At 44.5% G+C, this 25,150-nt stretch overlaps 1 protein-coding gene across 1 annotated transcript in view; it reads left to right on the top strand.

Moving 5' to 3' along the window:
* The window catches only part of GALNT2 (polypeptide N-acetylgalactosaminyltransferase 2), an 84,498-nt gene that overhangs the window by 56,219 nt on the left and 3,129 nt on the right, over positions 1-25,150 (top strand). The window contains exons 11-15 of the mRNA XM_056567007.1: positions 11,249-11,375; positions 13,396-13,488; positions 14,325-14,408; positions 16,575-16,701; positions 18,832-18,951. Coding sequence (XP_056422982.1) covers positions 11,249-11,375; positions 13,396-13,488; positions 14,325-14,408; positions 16,575-16,701; positions 18,832-18,951 — 551 coding nt within the window. The remainder of the gene's footprint in view (positions 1-11,248; positions 11,376-13,395; positions 13,489-14,324; positions 14,409-16,574; positions 16,702-18,831; positions 18,952-25,150) is intronic.

Raw genomic sequence — 25,150 nt, forward strand, 5'->3', positions numbered from 1 at the left:
GAGGATGAGGAGGAGGAGGAGGAGGAGGATCATGAGGAGGAGGAGGAGGAGGAGGAGGATCATGAGGAGGAGGAGGAGGATCATGAGGAGGAGGAGGAGGAGGAGGATCATGAGGAGGAGGAGGAGGAGGATCATGAGGAGGAGGAGGAGGAGGATCATGAGGAGGAGGAGGAGGAGGAGGAGGAGGATCATGAGGAGGAGGAGGAGGAGGATCATGAGGAGGAGGAGGAGGAGGAGGATCATGAGGAGGAGGAGGAGGAGGAGGAGGAGGATCATGAGGAGGAGGAGGAGGAGGAGGAGGAGGAGGAGGAGGATCATGAGGAGGAGGAGGAGGATCATGAGGAGGAGGAGGAGGAGGATCATGAGGAGGAGGAGGAGGAGGATCATGAGGACAAGGAGGAGGAGGAGGATCATGAGGACAAGGAGGAGGAGGAGGATCATGAGGAGGAGGAGGAGGAGGAGGAGGAGGAGGAGGATCATGAGGAGGAGGAGGAGGAGGAGGATCATGAGGAGGAGGAGGAGGAGGAGGATCATGAGGAGGAGGAGGAGGATCATGAGGAGGAGGAGGAGGATCATGAGGAGGAGGAGGAGGATCATGAGGAGGAGGAGGAGGATCATGAGGAGGAGGAGGAGGATCATGAGGAGGAGGAGGAGGATCATGAGGAGGAGGAGGAGGATCATGAGGAGGAGGAGGAGGATCATGAGGAGGAGGAGGAGGAGGAGGAGGAGGAGGATGAGGAGGATCATGAGGAGGATCATGAGGAGGAGGAGGAGGATCATGAGGAGGAGGAGGAGGAGGATCATGAGGAGGAGGAGGAGGAGGATCATGAGGAGGAGGAGGAGGAGGATCATGAGGAGGAGGAGGAGGATGATTTGTGAAAAAGGGCAGGTTTTGAAAAACGCACCATAAGTAAGGTATAGCATCACAGTGTAGAGGAAAAATGCACTGGTTCTACTAGCTTACTGCTCTGCTCTGACCCTTTTGCCTAAAATAGAGTGAATGTGAAATAGTGCACCATGAGGACAAGTAACAAATGGAAGAGCACTACAATCACCTTGTCACCAAAGTGTGTGTGTGTGGGGGGGGGTATATTTATTTATATAGCGCTAACACGTTCTGCAGCAGCATGGTACCGAGAATAATCATCATTCACTATTTATAATATTTGTTTAACCTCAGTAAATCAACATCAACTTTATCTTATGTGGCTTTTCCTGTGGATTGTATTTTGTTCTATTTTTAAGTAATTGACTAAACATAGTTTTAGAGCGAACTTGGATTAAAAGTATTCGTCTAGGTGGCACTAAGCTTACAAAAGTGACATTAGAACTTTCAACAGAAAGCAAATCTGAATTTATTATTTTTGATCCGAGCACCCAAATTAGGCTGGGTCCACACTACGTTTTGTCCCATACGGGAGCGCATACGGCAGGGGGGAGCTAAAACCTCGCGCTCCCGTATGTGACCGTATGCGTTCCCGTATGCCATTCACTTCAATGAGCCGACCGGAGTGAAACGTTCGGTCCGGTCGGCTCATTTTTGCGCCGTATGCGCTTTTAAACCGGACCTAAAACTGTGGTCAACCACGGTTTTAGGTCCGGTTGTAAAAGCGCATACGGCGCAAAAATGAGCCGACCGGACCGAACGTTTCACTCCGGTCGGCTCATTGAAGTGAATGGCATACGGGAACGCATACGGTCACATACGGGAGCGCGAGCTTTTAGCTCCCTCCTGCCGTATGCGCTCCCGTATGGGACAAAACGTAGTGTGGACCCAGCCTTATACAGAACATGCTGAACATACTCTCCTGAGGGGTTGATTTACAGAGGGGGGGGTTACATTCCGTAGGCAACTCTGTGTGGAAAGTATACTCTGTATAGTAAAGCTTCTAGTATAGAAGTATTTGGACAAGGGACAAATGGCCAAAACTTTATGGGTGATAACAGAAAATTTACCTATATTTACCTTTCACACACAATGTGAACCCTTTGGAGCACACAGCCAGGTTTAACCCATGAACCACCACGGACATATATTTACATCCGTGACTGGCTCCCGATCTGTGTAGCGTGCTCAGAAGCTGAACACGCTTCATATCTGTGGGGTCCCGGTTGCTAATACTGGGCATCACCGATCTGGCTGTCTGGTATTAACCCTTTAAATGCCTAAAACGGGAGAAATCCATGCCGACTAGCAGGGAAATTGCGGCATACCGAACAGCTGAGAGAACAGCTGGAGGCTCCCTACCTGGCTCCACCCTGTTTGATCAGCATTTGATTGCTCCAAGCCTGAGATCCAGGCTTGAGCAATCAAGCGCAGATAACACTGATCAGTGCTATGCTATGGCATAGCAGTGATCAGTGTAAGTGATCAGTGTGTGCAATGTTATAGCCCCCATTGCAAAAAAAAACAAAGTGTAAAGTAAGAGTTAATAAATGTGATTTAACCCCTTCCCTAATAAAAGTTTGAATCACTCCTCTTTTAACCCCTTAAGGACCAGGCCCATTTTGGCCTTAAGGACCAGACCAATTTTATTTTAGCATTTTTGTTTTTTCCTCCTCGCCTTCTAAAAATCATAACTCTTATATTTCCATCCACAGACCCATATGAGGACTTGTTTTTTTGCGTCACCAATTGTAATTTGTAACAACATCACTTATTTTACCATAAAATGTACGGTGCAACCAAACAAATATTATATATGTGGGAAAATTGAAAAGAAAACCGCAATTTATCAAGTTTTGGAAGGTTTTGTTTTCTCGGTGTATACTTTATGGTAAAAATGATATGTTTTTTTTTTTTCTGTGTGTCAGTACGATTAAAATGATACCCATGTTATATGCTTTTCTATAATTGTACCGCTTAAAAAAAATCTCAAACTATTTTAACAAAATTAGTATGTTTGAAATTGCCCTATTTTGACCACCTATAACTTTCTTTTTATCAGTACCAATTTTGCTTAGGTTTTACTTTTTATTAATTTTTTTATTAATTTTTTTTGGAATAAAATGTGACAAAAAAGCAGCAATTTTACGCCGTTCACCGTACGGGATGATTAACCATATATTTTAATAGTTCAGACTTTTATTGTATTATATGTGTATTAATTAATTTTTTTACGCTTTTTGGGGGGGTAAAATGGAAAAAACGGACGTTTTACTTTTTGATTGGGGTAGGGGATTTTTCAAATTTTTTTTCTTTTAAATTTATTTATTTTTTATTTATTTATTTTTTTTACACTTTTTATGTCCCCATAGGGACATTGCAATCAGTTGATTGCTAATACTGTTCAGTGCTATGTATAGGACATAGCACTGCTCAGTATTATCGGTCATCTTCTGCTCTGGTCTCCTCGATCTCAGACCAGAGCAGAAGACCCCGGGAGACGGCCGGAACCAGGTGAGGGGACCTCCGGCTGCCATGCTGGATGATCGGATCGCCGCGGCAGCGCTGCGGCCGATCAGATCATCCATTCAAAGTACCGCACTGCTGCAGATGCCGTGATCTGTATTGATCACGGCATCTGAGGGGTTAATGGCGGACATCCGCGCGATCGTGGATGTCCGCCATTACCGGCGGGTCCCTGGCAGCTGATAGCGGCGATCATGGCGGCACGTAAATGTACATCATGGTGCGCTAAGTACCACGTCACCATGACGTACATTTACGTCCATTGTCGTTAAGGGGTTAAAAAAAATATAAACTTATGTGGTATCACCACGTGCGTAAATGTCTGAACTATAAAAATATTTCTCTATCGGCTCCATTGGGGGACACAGACCATGGGTGTATGCTGCTGTCACTAGGAGGCTCGACACTATGGCAACAAGAGAAGTCGGCTTCTCCCAGCAGGGTATACCCGCCCACAGGCACCTGGGGTAATCAGTTTTAGCTTAGTGTCTTAAGGAGGGGGACATGGTCTGGAGTTCTCTCCAGACCAGGTCTTATGTTTTATTATTTTCCTAGTTAGGGATGTGTTAGTTTTTTATTCCTTTTTCTTTCATGTTTTCAGGTGGGGATTCAGGAACTGCGGCTCACTGTCTCCCCGTTGCGATTGAGGGGGCACAAACATTGCGTATATGCGCCGTTAACCCCCTCTCGCCAAGGTTCAGCGCCTGGGGTTGTACCTCATGGGTCCGGGTCCCCCTATTTCCCTGCTTGCCTCGCTCGCACATGGTAGCTCGCCGTGATGCAGGTGACAGAAAGCTGACTGAAGACCTCACAGAAGACTCCATTAGGTAAGTTCTTCTGACTGAGGTGAGTGTGTTCCCTTTCTCCTAGGCACAGCCTTGCAACCTCTGTAGACCCTCACTTTTTGCCCACTTTTTTTCAGGGGCTGGCCTGGACAGGGTTTTTTTTCTATATTTATTGAAAAAACTGGGGTGAGCAGGAGCATTTTTGGACTGGGGCACAGCTTTATTCAGAGGGCACTATACTCTTCACTTTCCTGAACGATATGTGTGTGTGGTGTGTGTTTCTTTAAGCGGCTGACAGCCGCAGCGTTTTTTCTATGCGGGCACATGAAGCGCCGGCTTACTTTCGCTTTCGGCAGCAGTAGGCTGCCGGCGGCGTCTCGCTCACTTCCCCGCGAGTGCATATGCGAATGACATGTGCGCTCGGGGAGAGAAGCGGGCGTGGGCGCCATTACTGACCTTCTTGTCTGAAGCTGAGGGCACTATAGCTCCGCCCCCTCTGTTTATTAGCCTCCAATCAGCGCTGTGCGTGCGTTGTGAGAGGCAGGGGCCAATCAGCAGTGCCCCTGCTCCTGGTCCGCCCCTCTTTTGCTATTGGCTGGCATTTCTCCCTTCTTTGTCTACACTAGAACGGAGTTCTCCTCACAGCAGCTGCCCTGGGGTCACAGACTTGGGCTGCACAGACAACTTGAGCGTTCATAATTTTGTCTGTAAAAGCTGTAATTCCAAAGTGCCTGGTTCTGTTGAACCCATTTGCTCCCTCTAAACAGTTAACTGGAGGGTTAGCCACTCATTTCATCTGTAAAAGCTGTATCTCAAAAATGTCTGGTTCTGCTGAACGACTTGTTCTGCCTGCTCCACTGCTCCCCCAGACCCCCTGCTATTCTACCCCGGTTGTCTACCAGACCCGGTGGGTTCGACCGCCCCTCCAGCCTGGGTTCTCTCCCTCCCCCAGTCTATATCCGACTTGGCTCAGGTCTTCTGTTATGTGGTAACTGCATTGGAGAGGCCCTCTGGAGGGTTCCACTCTCCTCCTATACTGATGCTCTCGCAGCGTCATGGGGGTGTTTTTCATCTGACTCATCCTCCGAGTCTTCTGGCAGGCACGGGCGCTCCCCTCACAGGCATCGCTCCGTTACTCTGCCCTGTAGCAAGCGTCGCTCCCCTAGAGGACGCTCCCATGGTCGCCGCTCTGGCTCTCGAGACCTGCGTACCTGGTCAGTCTCCCCCTCTTCCAGGGCCTCCTCACACGTTCCCATTCACCTGGAGAACTTGTGGGTGCAGTTTCCGATTCGGCCTCTGATTCAGAGGACTACACGGATATGTCAGACATGGTGCACTCCTTGGTCTTGGCCACAAGAGACACCTTCCATCTAGAGGACCCAGGAACTTCGGACGTGGCTCCAGAAGTTTCCTTTAATCGTGCCCAACCTCCAGGGCTGCCTCACCTCGTTCCCATTCTCCCGGAGAACTTGTGGATGAGATTTCTGATTCGGCCTCTGACTCAGAGGGCCACATGGATATGCCTGATGTGGTGTACTCATTGGATTCGGCCATAAGAGACACCTTCCAGCTAAGGACCCAGGAACTTCGGACGTGGTCCAGAAGTTTCCTCTAATCGTGCCCGACCTCTTCCAGGGCTGCCTCACCTCGTTCCCATTCACCTGGAGAACTTTCGGATGAGGTTTCTGATTCGGCCTCCGACTTAAAGGAACGCACGGATGCCTGATGTGGTGTACTCATTGGTTTCGGACATAAGATAAACCTTCCATCTAAAGGACCCAGGAACTTCGGACGTGGCTCCAGAAGTCTCCTTTTCTTCATGCCCGACCGGCACCCAGGACCTTCAGTTCTCACGCAGAATTTTACGCTCTGCTGGTATCCGCCTGGAGGCACCCTGACAAGAAGTTTCAGGAAACTTAGAAGGTTCAAGCGCGGTATCCCTTCGCCAAGGACCTTGGTGGACCTCCTCTCCAACTGTGGAACTGCCGGTCTCCCACCTCTCTAAGGCGCCTACCGGGCCTTTGGCTGATGCGGCTTCCTTCAAGATCCAGCCGACCTGAAGGTGGAGACTTTGGGAAATTTTGCCTTGAGACAGCAGGTTCTTCCTGCTTTTGCTTCGGCCTGGGGGGTCAAGGGCCCTTTCAGTATGGTCTCCCAACTCCGCCAGGGTAGTCTTGAAGATCCCTCTGGAGGATTTAATTAATCTAGCTCCCGATGCTCCGCAGCTGGAGATTTTCTGTTCCATGCGCAGCCACTGTGCTGCCTTTGCCACAAGCTACCTGGTAGCCACCGTCCCTCCATGTGGCTTAAAGCCTGGAATGTGGACGCCGCCTTCAGGAAGTGAGGCGTCGGGTGGAAAAGAGTCCTCCTTCGGGTTCTGCGGACCTTTGGTGCCACCACAGGGTGCCAACAAAGGGTCCAGCCGGGCGCCTTTCACGGGAAGAGGGCTTCCTTCTTCCGGACCTGTCCCTCCCGAGGGCGGCTATCCGTTCAGGCCGTTTTGCGGCCCCATTAGGCACCCGTAGGCCTTCCTTGATCTGAATGGTCGCCCCCACCTGCCGACCTTTCTTGGGTGGTTGGTCGCCTCTTACTCTTCCGGGATGCCTGGACTACACACATTCATTGTCCCGGTTCCTTCAGGGGAACGTTTTCGAGGTTTATTCCAACCTCTTTGTGGTCCCCAAGAAAGGAATTTCTGTTTGCCCAATCTTAGTTCTCGAGTATCTCAACCAGCATCTTCTGCTTCCCATCCCGAATGGAGTCTCTCTGTTCGGTGCTGGCGTCCCTGGTTCATGGGGAATTTTGGTTCCTCGGTGGACATCAAGGATGCCTGCCTCCACATCTCATTGTTCCGGTCATCAGCGGTACCTCCGCTTTGCAGTTCTGAACGGTCATTTTCTATTGTGGCTCTCCATTTCGGTCTGGCCACTTCTCCGCGGACCTTTAACAAAGTCCCGGCGCCTGTGATAGCCCCTTTTAGGGACAACAGTTGTTTCCGTGATTCCTTACTTGGACGACCTTCTGATCAGAGTTCCAGCCAGGGCCCAGATCCTGGAGAGTCTTAGTCTCAACCTCCAGACCTTGTCTCTCTTCGGTTGGATGGTCATTCGGGACAAGTCCAACCGCTTTCCCGTGGCTCCAGTTCGACGCAGCCTTTGCCCGCTTTCAACTCTGCCGACCAATCGGCTGACTCTCTTACCAAGAGTCCGTTGACTTCAGCACCCTGCTCCAGTTTCCATTTGCTTTTGCATGGATGTCCTGGGTCGGTTAGCAGCGGCTGTGAAGGCCGGGCCATTTGCCCAGTTCCATTACCGACCTTTTCAATTGGTGATTCTCTTCCGGTGGGACAGGTCTCCATTGTCACTCGACAGTCTTGTCGGTCCCTTCTATGGTGGCTTTGTTTCCCCCCTGCTTTTTCGGAGGCGGTCCTTCCTGCCACTCCCTGCCAGTCTGTCGGGCTGGGGAGGTGTTTTCAAGGACCGGCTGGTCTGGGGCCTTGGTCCCTCGAGAATCCCTTTTCCCCTTCAACATGTTGGGGCCTAGGGCAATGCTTCCTTTGCTTGCTTCTTGGGAAATTCCCTACTGGGCGGAACTCAGGTTTCCGGCCATCTCAGCGCTTTTCATTCCTGGCGTTTCTGGGATGTGGTCTTTCTCAGCCGGTCCTCAGACGTCCAAGGAGAGTGGTCCCTACATCCGGAGGTGTTTGCAGTGATCTGACCCCTCTGGGGCGCTCCCGGCGTGGGCCTCTGCATGTCCCGCCACAACCAGCCGTTCCTCTTTCTTGGTCGGGCTTTGCCCTACCTTATCTGTTTATTGGTCGGGTTTTGCCCTACCTTATCTGTTTCCTCCCCTTCCTCTCTTTTCGGGGTCCTGAGGAAACTCACAGCAGAGGGTGTTCCTGCCATTCTCATGGCCCAGACTGGTCCGGGCGGGCGTGGTACGTCGTCGTGGTCAGGCTCCTGTACTACTTACCTCTGCACCTTCCCTATCGTCCAGACCTCCTATATCAGGTCCCCTGTGCCACCCCTATTTACAGTCTCTGCTTTTGACGGCTTGGCGGTTTAGACAGCGGTTCTGAGGACCCACTGTTTCTCTTCCCAAGTGGTTCACACCATGCTGAGAGCTCACAAGCCTTCCTCTGCAACGATTTATCACTATACCTGGTGGTCTTATTTCTGTTGGTGTGAAACTCAGCCTTTTTCTCCGGTCGTGGTTAGCTTTCGGCCGTTTCCATTCTTTTTTAACGTTCTTTGGCGTTCAATTATCATGTCCGAACCTAGATCAGGGAGTGGCACAAGTTGCCCCTCCTTATCAGTCCCTTTTATCCCCTTGGGACTTGTTTAGGTGCTCTGCATGATGCCCCTTTGGACCCTCTCGGGGACATTTCTTTTCGCCTCCTACCCCAAAAGGTGGCATTCCTTATTGCTCTTGCCTCTGTTAGGAGGGTGTCGGAGCTGGTAGCTCTCTCCTGCCGTTCTCCCTTCCTGGTGGTATATCAGGACAAGTTGTTTTCCATCCAGGTCCGTCCTTCTTACCTGAGATGGTTTTTGACTGTTTCATCTCAATGAGAACATCGTCCTACCGTCCTCTTGTCCGGCCCCTTCTCATCCCTGGAAGCGTTTGCTCCACAACCTGGTTGTGGTGAGGGCTGTTCGGACTTATCTCTGTCACTCTTTCCTTTCGGCAGTGTGACCCCCCTTTTTTGTTTTTCCGGAAGGTCGTTCTATAGGACAACCTGCTTCTACGACCACCATTTTTCGGTGGATCCAGGCTGCTCTTTTTTGGGAGCTTACCGCTGCAATGGGAAAATCCCACCCTTCAGGGGTTTGGCTCATTCCACCCGTTTTTCGCGGCATCCTGGGCCCTCCGCTACGTGGCTTCGGCCTTGCAGTTCTGTAAGGCATCCGCATGGTCGTCTTTGTACACTTTCTAAAGGTGCTACCAGATTCATGCCTTCGCATCGGTTGATGCTACTCTGGGATGTAAGATGTTGCATGTTGCAGACTGTACGTCCCATGGTCTGTGTCCCCCAATGGAGCCGATAGAGAAAAGGAGAATTTTTTTTAATGCTTACCGTAAAATCTCTTTCTCGACGGATTCATTGGGGGACACAGCTCCCACCCTTTTTTCTGGTGTTCCTATTTCAGTTATCTGTCCGAAGGTGTGTTCAGTTGCCTTTTCTTCTGATTGCTCAGACAGTTTGTGGTTTTCTCTTGACCTGTCGGTCTTCTCCTATTGCTCTGGGACTAAAACTGATTACTTCAGGTGCCTGTGGGCGGGTATAATCTGCTGGGAGAAGCAGACTTCTCTTGTTGCCATAGTGTCGAGCCTCCTAGTGACAGCAGCATACACCCATGGTCTGTGTCCCCCAATGGATCCTTCGAGAAAGATATTTTACGGTAAGCATAAAAAACTCCTTATTGTTAATTGCGTCAAAGGCGTACACGTAAAAAAAATTCTTGTAGTTTACAGTGACTCACAGATGACATTTTCTCCAAGCCGAGTCATTCGATTTTTGTTCTCCATGTGGCCCAGACTGCCATGGTGATTTCTTCTAGCCACCACTTATCTCTGCAAAACCTGACAAACAAATTAATTGTGTTGCAGCTTTTCAACACCCTCTTTTTCGTTTTCTCCTCTTCACCCCCCAGTAAGTAGTTTCCACAGTATAAAGTAGAACCCCCCCCCCCCCCCCCAATAATTAAAAAAAAAAACAACAACAAAAAACACACAAACATCTCATCATCTCAGTTCTGTCATGATCACAGCTGTCTTCTGGTCTTGTTCCTGCAGTTGCTATAGGCCAGGGTCATCTCTACCTTCAGACATGCTGGGTGAATTCACAAACTGTGTGCTTCTCGGTGGAAGAGCCACTCTCAGTCTCTTGTGGCCTAATTCCTGCGGCCTGCAGACCTCAGAAATTAGGATGCGCTAGGACACCTGTAGTGGTGCTAAACCACAGCCTGGTGTCTTAGTGCGTCCTGTTGCCATCTTCCCCACCGAATGCCACAGCACAACATTATGCTGTGGCTGCCTAGTTAGAAATCTTTGAACTACAGTAATGTCTAAGCAAAGGAGCATGGATTTAGAGCATAAAAATAGATCATATGGCTATGAACATAACATTTTTGAATGCTGGACAGATTTCCAATATTCCGTAGGGAAAATGAATGGGTTTTCAGTCTAATACACATATAAAGGGGTGCCCTGCTTGCCCTCCTTGCAGAATTAAAAGCAGCTGAAAAGTGTGGTTATGTTGGACAATCTGGCTTATCTGTGTTAAAAAAAAATAAATAAATATATATATATATGTGTGTGACGTGTGTGTATATGTGTATAAATAATATATATATATATATATATATATATATATATATATATTAGTGTGTATACATAATGTGTTTGTAGATATAGATACAGAGATACAGATATATAGATATACATAGAGATATAAAAATTTTCTACACAGACATATAGATGTATAGAAAATTATATTATAACTTGTACTTATAGACATAGAAACATAGAATGTGTCGGTCGATAAGAACCATTTGGCCCATCTAGTCTGCCCAATAATCTGAATACTATGAATAGTCCCTGGCCCTATCTTATATGAAGGATAGCCTTATGCTTATCCCATGCATGTTTAAACCCCATGCATATTTTCAGCGACCACTTCTGCAGGAAGGCTATTCCATGCATCCACTACTCTCTCAGTAAAGTTATACTTCCTGATATTACTGCATAACCCTTTGCCCCTCTAATTTAAAACTGTGTCCTCTTGTGGTAGTTTTTCTTCTTTTAAATATGCTCTCCTCATTTACAGTGTCTATTCCCTTTATGTATTTAAAAGTTTCTATCATATCCCCTCTGTCTCTTCTGTATGTCATTTAGTAGAATCAGTTGGTCCCATATTGAAGGAGTTATCTTAACTGAACCTGATAATGTCTAAAAGCTAATTTGTCTGTAAAATATGCATGTTTTGCCCTGACACTGGTTGTGTTGGTTACATGTATTGTGCTTTTAAGTATGTCCTCTTTTTTTATGTTAGAGATTTCATTCCGGGTGTGGCAATGTGGTGGAAGTCTAGAAATAATCCCATGCAGCAGAGTAGGCCATGTGTTTCGTAAACAGCATCCATACACTTTTCCTGGTGGAAGTGGAACAGTGTTTGCCAGGTAAGCAGCCATGAGAAGACTAAACAAATGGCAATTTCTCCCATATTTTCCTTCATTTTCTTGGTTTTCTTCTTTGTCAAAGATTAGTCCTGTCTCCCTCTTTCTCACTAACCTGCATCTGGCTGCCAGGAGCAGGAGGGCACTCCCTGCAGTAGTTTACAAAGACGGCTAAGCATCACTTCTTGACAAAGCACCGTTCACCTATCAACAATGGCAGAGCTTAGAAGGGAACGGACAACTGTGCAAGGCTATTTCAGTACATTCTGAAAAATAAATCATTCATAGGTGTCACAGCTATATGTTTCTAACAGAGTTCCATACCCCCATTTCTCTTCCTTTTTTAAAGGGGTTTCTCGAGAACAAACTTCTTTTGGATCCTGTTGCTGCAAAGAAAAAAAAAATAATTCTCTCCTGACCGAATTCCCCAGCTGCTGCTATTCAGACATCAGTCCCTGATCCTCTCCGATTTTTCCAGCTTTCTCTTATGTCTGGACCAGGCACCGTTGGAATAGCAGCGAAGAGGGATTGGGTCAGGAGAGTATGGTTATGTAGAAAAATTTGAAAAAATTGTCTGGAAAGCCCGTGGCATGTACAGCATGCCGAACACTGCAAAACACAGCCATGTTAGGACTGCATTCCAACCTCTCTGACAGATTAACATACTGTAAACAGGTGTGTAAATAGATGCCCCCCTCCCTTCATCATGCTTTCTACAGGTTACAGCAGCACTCCGTTTTTTTTTTTTTCTTACATTCACCACAGGTCCTCTTTAAATAGACACTGTCTCTTTTGGGTGTTTAGACCCCTACTAATTGTTATATAGATCCTACAGAACCACTCTGCTAACTTAATGCACTCCCCATCTTGCTGCCTTTACAGTGTAGCTGCAGTAGTCTGTATTGTCTCCATTGTAAGTCTATGGGGTCCAACTGGACATGCTTGCTCAGCTCTTTTTGTAGCTTCCTTAGGTCACACAGTTCCTTGTACTAAGTGAGATAATGTGAAAGTTTTAAATATTTCAACTTATCATGCTTCAGAGGATCTAAATACAGTGGTCCCTCAACATATGATATTAATTGGTTCCAGGAGAACCATCATATGTTGAAACCATCATATGTAGAGTATATATGTCTATGTAAAAATGGTAATTGGTTCTGGGGCCTCGGAACCATTGTATGTTGAATACATATCTCTATGGGAAACTGCTAATTGGTTCTGGGATGACCATTGTATGTGGAGTGTATGGGGAGTGTTTAACAAACCAGGGTGCCTCCAGCTGTTGCACAACTACAACTCCCAGCATGCATGTACAGCCATTGACTGTCTGGGCATTCTGGGAGTTATAGTTTTGCAACAGCTGGAGGCACACTGATGGGGAAACATTGATGTATGGGGTGTATAGTGTGTATATGTATTGTATGTGATGTGTGACATCGCATACAGTACTGTACAGTTCTTTAAATACCTTCAGGGGGGACAGAATGTCCTCCATTACGATCCTGCCGACTACAGCTCTATAGGAAAGGAAGGGGAGGGCAGCCAGCAGCTCATTGGATGCCTGCAGCAAGATGCTGCAGGCTATTGGCTATGGCTGCACTGGGGGGGTGGGGCTTACACGGAGCTCACAGTGGAAGCCTGCGTGAGTTAGCAGGACAGCATGTGAGTAATGGGGCACATTAAACCACTATCTGTCAGTTGCTGACGTTGTCAGCGCTGTCAGATATCTGTTTGTACGATGGCCCCGACACACAGCAGCATCATATGTCGATGCTGCCTTCAACATACGATGGGCTCTGAGAGGCCATCATATGTTGAAATGATCATATGTCGGGGCCATTATAAGTCGGGGGGGTCACTGTACCTAAAAACTTGACTGCAGATACTTCAGATTTAACATGATATGCATGATTAATATGCATGCATTAGTTATTTTCTTTTATAACTTTATCCATACAAACCAACTAAAGTTTGTTTAGAATTACGATTAGAAAGTGTTAATGGTAATGTTTTCCTAATAAAGAAACACCAGGCGAGCTGCTGAGGTTTGGATGGATGAATACAAGAATTTCTACTATGCAGCTGTGCCGTCAGCCAGAAATGTACCATTTGGCAAGTAAGTAGATGATAGCTTTCTGCACTCATTTGGCTTGTGATTAAATCCTATGCTTTGGTGCCTACAAATGGCAAACAGTATGATTACTAGCTGAATCGCCACTAGGGCCACTCGGACATACGCCACCCCCATGGACTGCAATGCATTTCTGAGTGGATTCCACCAAAACATTGAACTTGTTCGTGGAATGTGAAATTCAGCAGTGTCCGTGACGCAACAGAATCCTATTGATGATAATGGGAGACTGCTGCATCGGAAATACTTTCTAAGCAGACTCTGCTTGCAGCAGCCTCCCATTGTTTTCTGCGGTTACTCTACTGTTCACACTAAGGAACATGTTTAAACCCCCCACACTTCCCAGGTAGATAGCTTTGAGTATAGTTAGACACCCATTAGGTAAGTAGACAGATTCCAAGCACCCAACAACCCCCCAAAACATCCTTAAGCACCCTGTTTCCTGCAAGAAAAAAGTGAGTGATGTAGGGAGCCAGTGGCCCTCTGCTTAGCCACTCTTTAGTGCACCAGTGTCCTGGATAGCCTGGTGTAAGATGGCTTTTACTTGTGGTTGTACTCACCTTTAGTTGGGGCAGGGAACCAGTGGGGTTTTCAGCTTTAGACCAGCTCAGTGGAGGGCACCATTTGCAGCTGTAGTTAGTGGCCTTGCTTGCAATGGATTGTTTCCTACTAAAAGATTGTACTAATATAGAAGAGAATGTCTAAATAGGAATTCTTTACAGTATAACCCTGCTACAGAAATGTTTGGATTTTTACTAGAGACATATTTAGTTTTGTGGCAGCTGAAAACTTTTTTTTTATTTATTATTTCTTCTATCTAGTATTCAAAGTCGTACAGAGTTGAAGAAAAAACTGAGCTGCAAGCCTTTCAAGTGGTACTTGGAAAATGTTTATCCTGAACTGAGGTAAGATCTAATGCTGCGGATTTTAAATACATCTTCAGAGTAGTTAAAACACAGTTAAAGTATTGCAGATTATTGGTATTATGTTCAGATTTTTATCTACAGTTTCTCATAGCTTAAAGGGGTATTCCAGGATTTTTTTTATTTGACTATGCTACAGGGGCTGTAAAGGTAGTGTAGTTCATAATATAATGTCTGTACCTGTGTGTGACGATGATCTCACATTTCTTATGGGATTTTCGCCCCAATACTTATTTTTAACTGCATACAAAATTACTCATGTCTCGGGATTTCCCAGGTTGCCGTGCGTCGAGACCTGATATCACTAGTCAGTTGTGCAAAGGTAGCTAGTCCTGCTTCAATGGGTGGCACGACAGAGACAATTTTGCAACAGCTGTAGGCACCCTGATTAGAAAACACTGATCTGTAGCTGATGTGTGAGCGGGAATGTAACTTCACACCTACAAGTATGGAACTATGGGATGTGTAGTTTAAGAGACCAAACTCCCAACAGGAAATACCCAGATAGCCTGGTAGGTATGTACCAAAATCACCCTATGGTGGATAACCCCTTTAATGTGGTGAAGGGAGAGTCTAAAAAGTGTCATCAACACATTGAAAATCTACATGAACTAGGTTTTTGGTGTAAATTGCACCAGACTTTTCATGCAGGCACTTTTGTTCACCTACTCCAGTTTTTCTGACTGACAGAAATCTGTTTCACTGGCCGAAAATTTTATGGACATTATTTGCTATAACTATAATGTTTACATTAACCTGGGACTTTTTGTAACTTTTTTAAAATTTATTTTAGCTTTCAATTGGCAGCTGTAGTTCACAAAGGCGCATACAATTCAATGTATTCCTTAGGACTGCATCTATATCTCATTATTTAACATTGGCCAATTTTATTACAAAAAGTGTTTTGAGATTTTGCTTTGTTGCCCGTCGCAACCCATACCATTGCAGCTATCATTTTACCTGAACAATTTAAAGCGCACCTCCAATAAAATGGTACTATGTGCTCTGTACACTTTGGCGTGCAGAGACGCAGATCACTTCAAGTGGTCAGGTTACTGACGCCTTATTCTAATTAAAAGGACTTGTGCACCAAACTCACTAGCTGTCATACGGTTGTTTCAGCAAACCAAATGCCCAACATGAGCTGCGTCTCTCCACTCTAAAGTATGATGACTGCATGACTGGAGGTACGCTTTAACCACTTAATGTCATTTATGTCATGGCAGACTTAAAAAACAGACAGCGCTCCGTGGTGTGAAACCGTTTTCAACAGGAATAGATGTAGTTAAAGTGACGCTTACCACATCAAGTTACACTCCACCAAGTGTAACTATGGAAAAAGAACAAAGGTTTAAGGTGCCTGCAGCCGTTATGGGTGTATGGAGCGTGCTCGGGATTCAAGTTGCTTTTATCAGGTGTCCTAAGTGAAAATGGCATTTAAGCAGCCGCCCTTAGTGTCATTGGTGGTACAGTGGTTCGAATAGTCTCTCCGCAAGGCCAACACGGGGAACGATCTGTTGTCACGGCAGCCCACGGCATTTGCCAGGCCTCCAAGACTGCTGGTCAATTGTATGATTGCTTATGGAAGTCCCCGAGGGGGAACTAAAGAATATATTCAAAGAATGTTTTTAAAAATATAAATATACCCCTCCTACAATAAAAATTCAAATCTCCCCCCTTCTCAAAAAAAGACCTCATATGGTTCTGTGTATAGCAAAATAAGAGTTGTAGCTGTTAAAAGGAGAGGAGGAAAAAATGGAAATGTAAACATTTCTTTAAGAGGTTATGAAATGAATGGCGAGCTCTAAATTGTCTTCTATAGGCACCAAAGACAGTCTTTTTTTCTTTTAGACATTTTTTTATAAATCTCCCCCGTAGGGTTTACACTAGGATGAAAACGGATCTTAGAAACCTAATGAGTATGTGTCAGTGTAATGAAAGTACTTAATTACTTGACTGTACCATTTAGATGCTTGTACTTCTCCAGGTCATATATTCGACATACAGCCTTTTGTATACTAAAGAGAGGCCATGGGGGTAACTTTAGATTCTAATACTGACAGTAGGCTACAGTAATTCTTGTTGATTTCTGGAGGCACTGTACTGTATGTTTTAGTACCTTTTACAAATTGCATTTTGTTTTACCAGAGTTCCTGATCATCAAGATATTGCATTTGGAGCTTTGCAGCAAGGTACAAACTGCCTTGATACACTTGGTCATTTTGCAGATGGAGTTGTTGGTGTTTATGAATGCCATAATGCTGGAGGCAACCAGGTAGGTGTAAAAAAGATGACTTGGTTATAATTTTCAGCATATTGCAAGTTACATATAGTATTTATTCCTTTATACCAGTTATCCAAGTTAAATAAAATGCAAACTATGGCCTGATTGAGCTATAAAATACTGTATATCTCCCAATAGCAGACACTCATGGGGAATTAAAAAGTGTCCACTATTGAGAGATGTCCCCTATTGGGGAAAAAGGCTCACAAATCTTTCTATATGATGGAATACTGTCCTGTACTCACAGAATGTAATTACCTATAAAACAGGATAAAAAGCAATATTGCAGTAGAATCTCCGAGTGCCATTTAACCCCCCCCTTATCATTTCATCCCCCTTTATACCCTGTACCACCTTATGTCTTGTGCCAAATTATTCCCTCCTTACCCTGTTCCACATAATTTCCCCTAGATCCCCATGTGCCATTTCATTCCCCCATTATTAACCCCTGTGTAAATTCATCACCCCCCTCTTTATGAAGTGGCACAGGAGAGTAAAGGGGAATAAAATGGCACATGGGTAGTGGAAGAAATGGAACAGGGGGTGGTAAAGAGGGGAATAAATTTGGATTTAAATAGCACAGAGTGGGATCAAGAGAAAATGATGTGGCACAGGGGGTAATAAAGGGAGGGATGATTTGATACAGGAGAAATAAAGTGGAACGGGGGGGAGGGGGTAGAATCGGGGAAGGAGGGGGCGAATCATGTATGTACAGAAGCATGAGACCACGGTCTTCTGCTTCTGTGTTGGGGCTGCTACAGGGGGGTGCAGCGGGGGCCAGGGCCCACTGGGAATCTGGGCCCCTTACTGGGGTATAGGCTATACCCCCTGACAGCGACCCTGTGTACAATGTAGGAAGTGTTTTTTTTTTCCCTCTATTGGGAGTGTCCATGTCCACTATTGGGAATGTCCCCTATTCGGAGGCTGCAAATACATTAAATCTTATGGGACTCTGCCGGGGAATTAAAAGCTGTCCACTATTGGGAGGTGTCCTCTATTGCTAGGTGTCTGCTAAGGGAGATTTTACTGTAATAGAATACACTGCTCACCATGCTGAGTGTAGAGCTGGTCTGCCCTAGTGCCTTTGTTTACTTACCATGATAATCTCCTCCTCATGACAACCTGAACCTACCAGATTGCTGGCACTGGAATCGGCAAGGAGCACATAGTGCATTTCATTTTACACCCTTAGCGTGTTTTATTTATTTAACTTGTTTATTTTAGACAATCTGTTATATTTTAAGTTCTATTGTAGGGCATATCTTTTACCACAATGTAATAGTACATATTGTCAGTAAACGGTGTATGCAATTGTATCCAAGTCACACTTCATATAAACTGATGTCTAAAACTAGCCACATGTCTGTAATGTCCGTTTCCGTAATTTCATTCAGTTCTTAAATCCACTCAAGCCTTTTGCAAATGGGTGTCAGTCGGATTGTATTACAATACTTTTTCATCGGTTTACACCTGTTTTGGTTTCTATTAAATTTTTAACAGGAAAAAAATTCTGTATTTTTTTCCTCGTCAAAAAAAACAACAAATAAAAAACAAAGAGAAACGGATATAATAAATGTAGGCATTGAGTCAGTGGGAAACGGGTAAGCCTTTTATGTCATGCGTTTGCATCATTTTTTTTTCCAATCCATTTTTGATCCGTTTGTTCAGGTGAGGTGTGAGCAACAAGGAAGTAGCCAGACAGAAAAAAACAGACAATAAAGTATATAAACTGATGCAAAAAGATGGCACTTGTGTATATATATTTTTTTTCTTATAGTCAATTAAAATAACAGACAAATGGCATCTGTTGCATCAGTTTGCATCCGTTTGTTAGTATGGTCCGTTTAGCAGCAATAATCGGAGAATATCGATAAGGGCGAGAACGGACATGTGAGCCTAGCCTAATTGATGACTTGCTAGTTTTAATCAGTTAATAAAAATATGATCTATGTGCTGTATTTACAAAATGCCTTAACTTTTTATTTTATCCCTAGATCTAAAATGGTACTCAAAGGTGGATTTACCCTTTTAAAGTAGAGGATATGGTCACATTATTTGAGTAGGTCCATGTTGTGGAAAGTTTTATTTTTCAAATATTTGTTGTTTTCCCTTTACTTACAGGAATGGGCTTTAACAAAGGACAAATCAGTCAAACATATGGATCTTTGCCTTACTGTTGTAGAAAGGACACCAGGATCACTTATAAAACTTCAGGGCTGCAGAGAAAATGACAGTCGACAAGTAAGAGCACAAAATTTGCATTATTTTTCTACCATAGAAAATATAGCTTTGCCTAGAGGTAGTTGTGGTGATTTACGGTATTTGCTTCTAATTTTTATTTTCCTATTCTAACTGGTTTAAAATCTACTTAACCTGTTAAGAACCACGGGCGTACCAGTTTGCCCTAAATCCTTAAGCAGCTCTGAAGCAAACGCAGAAGCTGTGCTCTCTTCAGAGCAGTGAGTGTCGGCTACTGTCAGTAACCTCTCACACGCTGCTTATGCCGGACAGCAGCGATCCCACCACTGCCCGGTATTTAACCCTTTAGACGCCGTGATCCATGCAGATCACTGCATTGAAAGTGAAATATGCAAGCAGCACAGTGGAGCTCACTGAACCCCTGCAAGGGCATCACGGGGGTTCAGTGAACCAAAATGGTGGTGGAGTTTATTTAATTTTTTTACATATTTGGTATCGTGACATGCGTAAATGTCCACACTATTAACCTGTTACCTATACGCCCTGTGCACGCTCCCCTGCTATGACGTGTGCTCATGAGCTGACCTGCATGATCTCGGCCGCTATCAACCGCTAGGACCTGTGTCAAATGCCGGTCATTACCTGCTGCTTCGCTGTCCCATCTCTTCCTTGAGGCAGCTGGAGCATCAAGTGTATGGCATAGCATTGAACAGTGTATGCAATCCAAGGATTGCATGTTATAGTGTATACGTGAGGCTGTAAAAATAAAGTAGTAAAATAAAATAAGTCCTATATAAATTAGATATCCTTGTAATCGGATGGACCTACAGAATAAATAAAAGGTGTAATTTGTAAAGAAAAGTGCACTACGTAGAAACGGATGCTGCTAAAAATTATAAAATGGCGTTTTCTTTTTTCAGTTTTGTCGCACAAATTTTTTGGGGGTTTTGCCGTATATTTTGTGGTAAAATGACTGATGTCATTACAAAGTAAAATTGGGAATGCATAAAACAAGCCTTAAGGGGTTAAAATATAATGTTCATAATCACGCACGGTAAACGGTGTAAATGTAAATAAATGCCAAACACCAAAAATACAGATTTTTAATCACATCATATATTTGGAAAAAATTTCAAACAAAAATGGTAGCGATAAAAATTACAGATCATGGCGCAAAAAATTTGCCCTCCCACATCCCTGTATATGGAAAAATAAAAAAGTTGGGTTAGAAAATGACAATTTTATGCATACCAATTTTGTTTTAAAAAAGTTAGCATTTTTTAATAATACAGTAATAGAAAAACTATATAAATTGGGTAGCCTACAGAATTAATGTATCACTTTTACTATAAAGTGCACTGCGTAAAAACCAAACACTCCAAAAGTAGCAAAATTGCAGTTTTTCTGCCCGCAAATAAAAAAATGTTCTTATTGCGGCTAACATATTATGGTAAAATGAAAGATGTCATTACAAAGTACAATTGTTCGTGCAAAAAAAACAAGCCTTCAAATGGGTCTGTAGGTGAAAAATGGCCAAAATATGCTTGGTCCTTAAGGGGCTAAGTAAACTGATCATGTTATTATCGTTGAGAAAAGCAGCTTCTTGTCCTAATTTTTATTGCTGCAGCAGGTATGCAGCATTTCATTTTGTCTTAACCCCTTAAGGACTCAGGGCGTACCTGTACATCCTGAGTCCGCTCCTGTTCCATAACGCGGGGCCACGCCAACGGCCGAGACCTGTGGCTAATAGCGCGCGGCGCTGATCACGGTGCCGCACGCTATTAACCCTTTAGAAGCGACGTTCAAAGTTGACCGCCACTTCTAAAGGGGAAGTAAAACGTTGCCAGTTAGCTCAGGGGGCTGTTCGTGATCGCCATGGCGAAATCGCGGCATCCCCAACAGCTGTAGGACAGCAGGAGAGTCCCCTTACCTGCCTCCTGGTGTCGGATTGCCGAATGAGTGCTCAGTGCCTGAGCGGCAGAATCATTGATCAATGGTTTCCTATGAGAAACCATTGATCAATGTAAAAGATCAGTGTGTGCAGGGGCTATAACACTGCAAAAAAAAAAAGTGAATAAAGATCATTTAACCCCTTCCCTAATAAAAGTTCGAATCACCCCCCTTTTCCCATGTAAAAAAAAAAATGTGTAAAAAAAATAAATAAATAAACATGTGGTATCGCCGCGTGCAGAAATGTCCAAATTATAAAAATATATTGTTAATTAAACCGCACGGTCAATGACGTGAGCGCAAAAAAATTCCAAAGTCCTAAATAGCGTATTTTTGGTCACTTTTTAGATCATGAAAAAATTAATAAAAAGCCATCAATACAAAAATGGTACCGCTAAAAATTTCAGATCACAGTGCAAAAAAATTGCCCTAATACCACCCCTTACGCGGAAAAAGAAAAAAGTTTTAGGGGTCAGAAAATGACAAATTTAAACATGTAAATTTTCCTGCATGTAGTTATGATTTTTTCCAGAAGTACAACAAAATCAAACCTATATAAGTAGGGTATCATTTTAATTATATGGACCTGCAGAATAAAGATAAGGTGTCCTTTTTACTGAAAAATGTACTGCGTATAAACAGTTTTGGCGCACAATGATTTTTTTTCCCCGTTTCGCAGTAGGTTTTTGGGTAAAATGACTGATGTCATTACAAAGTATAATTGGTGGCGCAAAAAATAAGCCATCATATGGATTTTTAGGTGTAAAATTGAAAGGGTTATGATTTTTTTAAAGGTAAGGAGGAAAAAACGAAAGTGGAAATAAAACAGAAAAACGGTCAGTCCTTAAGGGGTATCCATATGCCCCCCGTTTTAGAGTGCTTAAGGACTGAGGGCGTATGTGGGGATTTCGGTCCCGCCACTAGCCGGTCGGGGACTGGACCGGGATGCCTGCTGAAATCATTCAGCAGGCATCCCGTGCAAATCCCTGGGAAACCAGCCCGCTCCCCCCGCCTACCCATCCCCCCCCCCCCCCCCCATTTCGACGATCGCCGCAAATCGCCGATCAATACAGACCGGCGATTTGCGGCAATTCCGGGCTGATCGGGTCTCTGATGCCCCGACAGTCCGGAAAATAGGGATGATCGGAGAGGTCAGGGACATCCCCGATCATGCTGAGGGATAGGAGCGAGGTGGCAGGGGTGCCACCTCCTCCTATCCCCTACCATTGGTCGGTTAGGACTAACCGAGCAATGGCAGTTGGGGGGGGGGGGGGGGTTACAGTTGAAATCCCCGCTCTGCCCGCCCTGGATGCCAGGGCAGAGCGGGGAGAAGATGGCAGCGGCTACCGGAGCAGTTGAGGATGGCGTGGGGACTGGCGATCACGGTGGGACCGGCGGCAGGATCGGCTGCAGTGAGGAGTCGGCAGCAGTGAAAATCAGTGGTAAGTGTTCTTTACTGCTGCCTTCTAGGAGTTGCCAAACTACAACTCCCAGCATGCTGGGAGTTGTAGTTTTGCAACATCTGGAGGGCCACAGTTTGGAGACCACTACACAGTGGTCTCCAAACTGTTCTCCTCCAGTTGCAGCATAACTGCAACTCCCAACATGCCCTTCGGCTGTCTGGGCATGCTGGGAACTGAAGTTTTGCAACAAATGAAGGCACGCTGGTTGGGAAACATTGTTTGTTTCCTAACTTAGTGTTTCCAAACCCGTGTGCCTCCAGTTGTTGCATAACTGCAACCCCCAGCATGCACAGACAGCCAAAGGGCATGCTGGGAGTTGTAGTTTTGCAACAGCTGGAGGTTTGGTTTTCTTTTATGAAAAGGTAAAGTTGAGGTCTACACCAGCATGTTATTGTAAAAATGTTTTATTTTTTTACACTAACATGCTGGTGTTACCCCATACTTATACTCATTATCACAAGAGGTAAAACAAAAACAAATACCCCCAAAATTTGTAACACAATTTCTCCTGAGTATGGACATACCCATATGTCGACGTAAAATGCTCTGCGGGGGGACAACAAGGCTCAGGAGTGAGAGCACCATGTACATTTGAGGTGATTTGCACAGGGGTGGCTGATTGTTACAGCGGTTCTGACATAAACAGGGAATAAGAAAACACCCACATGTTACCCCATTTTGGAAACTACACCCCTCACGGAACATAACAAGAGGTATAGTGAGCCCTAACACCCCACAGGTGTTTGAAGAATTTTCATAAAATTTGGACGTGAAAATGAATTTTTTTTATTTTTTTTCACAAAAATGCTGGTGTTATCCCAAATTTTTCATTTTCACAAGGGGTAATAGGAAAAAAGCCTCCCAAAATTTATAACTCCATTTCTTTTGAGTATGGAAATGCCCCATATGTGGATGTAAATTCTCAGTTGGCGAACTACAATGCTCAGAAGAGAAGGAGCGCCATTGGGATTTTGGAGAGAGAATGTGTCTTGAATTGAAGGCCATGTGTGTGTTTACAAAGCCACCCATGGTGCCAGAACAGTGGACCCCCCACATGTGACCCCATTTCGGATACTACACCCCTCACAGAATGTAACAAGGGGTGCAGAGAGCATTTACACTCCACAGGTGTCTGACAGATTTTTGGAACAGTGGTCCGTGAAAATGAAAAATGTAATTTTTCATTTGCACATACCACTGTTCCAAAGATCCGTCAAATGCCAGTGGGGTATAAATGCTCACTGCACCCCTTAATAAATTCTGTGAGGGGTGTAGTTTCCAAAATGGTGTCACATGTGGGGGGTTTCTGCTGTTCTGGCACTATGGGAGGTTTGTAAATGCACATGGCCCCCGACTTCAATTTCAGCAAAATTCTCTCTGCAAATGTCCAATGGCGCTCCTTCTGTTCTTAGAACTGTAGTGCGCCAGCAGAGCACTTTACAACCACATATGGGCCATTTTCTTAACTGGGAGAAATTGTGCTTCAAATTTTGGGGTCCATTTTCTCCTATTACACCATGTGAAAATGAAAAATTTGTAGTAACACAATCATTTTAGTGTTAAAAATCAAATTTTTAACTTTTTCGTACCTCTGTTCAAAAAACCCGTGAGGAGTAAGTACTCACTTGTTACATTCCTGGAGGGGTGTAGTTTCGAAAATAGTGTGTCACATGTGGTTTCAGCAAAATTCTCTCTACAAAAGTCCAATGGCGCTCCTTCTGTTCTGAGACCTGTAGTGCGCCAGCAGAGCACTTAACATCCACATATGGGGTGTTTTCTTAATTGGGAGAAATTGGGCTACAAATTTTGGGGTCCATTTTCTCCGATTACCCCTTGTGAAAAAGAAAAATTTGGGGTAACAGCATAATTTTATTGTTAAAAATCTAATTTTCCATTTTCATGTCCAACTTCAACACAAAGTAGTCAAACACCTGTGAGGTGTTAAGTCTCACTATACCCCTTGTTATGTCCCTTGAGGGGTGTAGTTTCCAAAATAGGATGTAATGTGTGTTTTTTGTTTTTTTTTGGCTGTTCTGGCACCATGGGGGCTTCCTAAACCATGAACCATGTTGTGAGCCCGCAGAGCACTTTATGTCAACATATGAGGTATTTCCATACTCGAGAGAAATTAGGCTACAAATTTTGGGGGACTTTTTCTCCTTATGCCACTTTTAAAAATGAAAAAAATGGGGCTGCAAGAACATGTTAGTGTAAAAAATGCAGATTTAGATTTTTCTCCTCTACTTTGCTGCTATTCTTGTGAAACACCTAAAGGTGTTAGAAAATAATGATGCTTCTATTGAGCAGGATTCCTGTTTTCTATCCCAGCTCTGGGTTTTGGAATGATGGTACAGGAGCGAGATGTGGTACAGTAATTCCTTTATTTTGACAACGCGTTTCGCATAGGCATGGATATCCAGATTCGTTAGTCAAAGGAGATGTATGTGTGATTAAGACACTGTGGCATACCGATAATTGTCTTGTACGTATTATGAATGGGGAATATATAAATAGACTATAGAGGAAAATGTATGTGTATAAGATATAGGATATCTATATAAAAGAGAATTAAGCAGTGGGGATTGTGCACATAAGATCCGTACCTAAAAGTATATTGGTGTGTGTGTGTGTGTATGTATGTGTGTGTGTGTGTGTGTGTGTGTGTGTGTGTATATAATATATATATACACACACACACACACACACACACATTTTTATCAGGCAAGACTTGGAAACCCAGAGATCGTCTACTGCCACTTTTGACACGAGTGTCTTAACTTCACTATTGTAAACAGCGGCAGGACACACTAACGGGCCCACTCTGATCA

This window comes from Hyla sarda, chromosome 3 (assembly GCF_029499605.1).
Source record: "Hyla sarda isolate aHylSar1 chromosome 3, aHylSar1.hap1, whole genome shotgun sequence".
Taxonomy (NCBI): Eukaryota; Metazoa; Chordata; class Amphibia; order Anura; family Hylidae; genus Hyla; species Hyla sarda.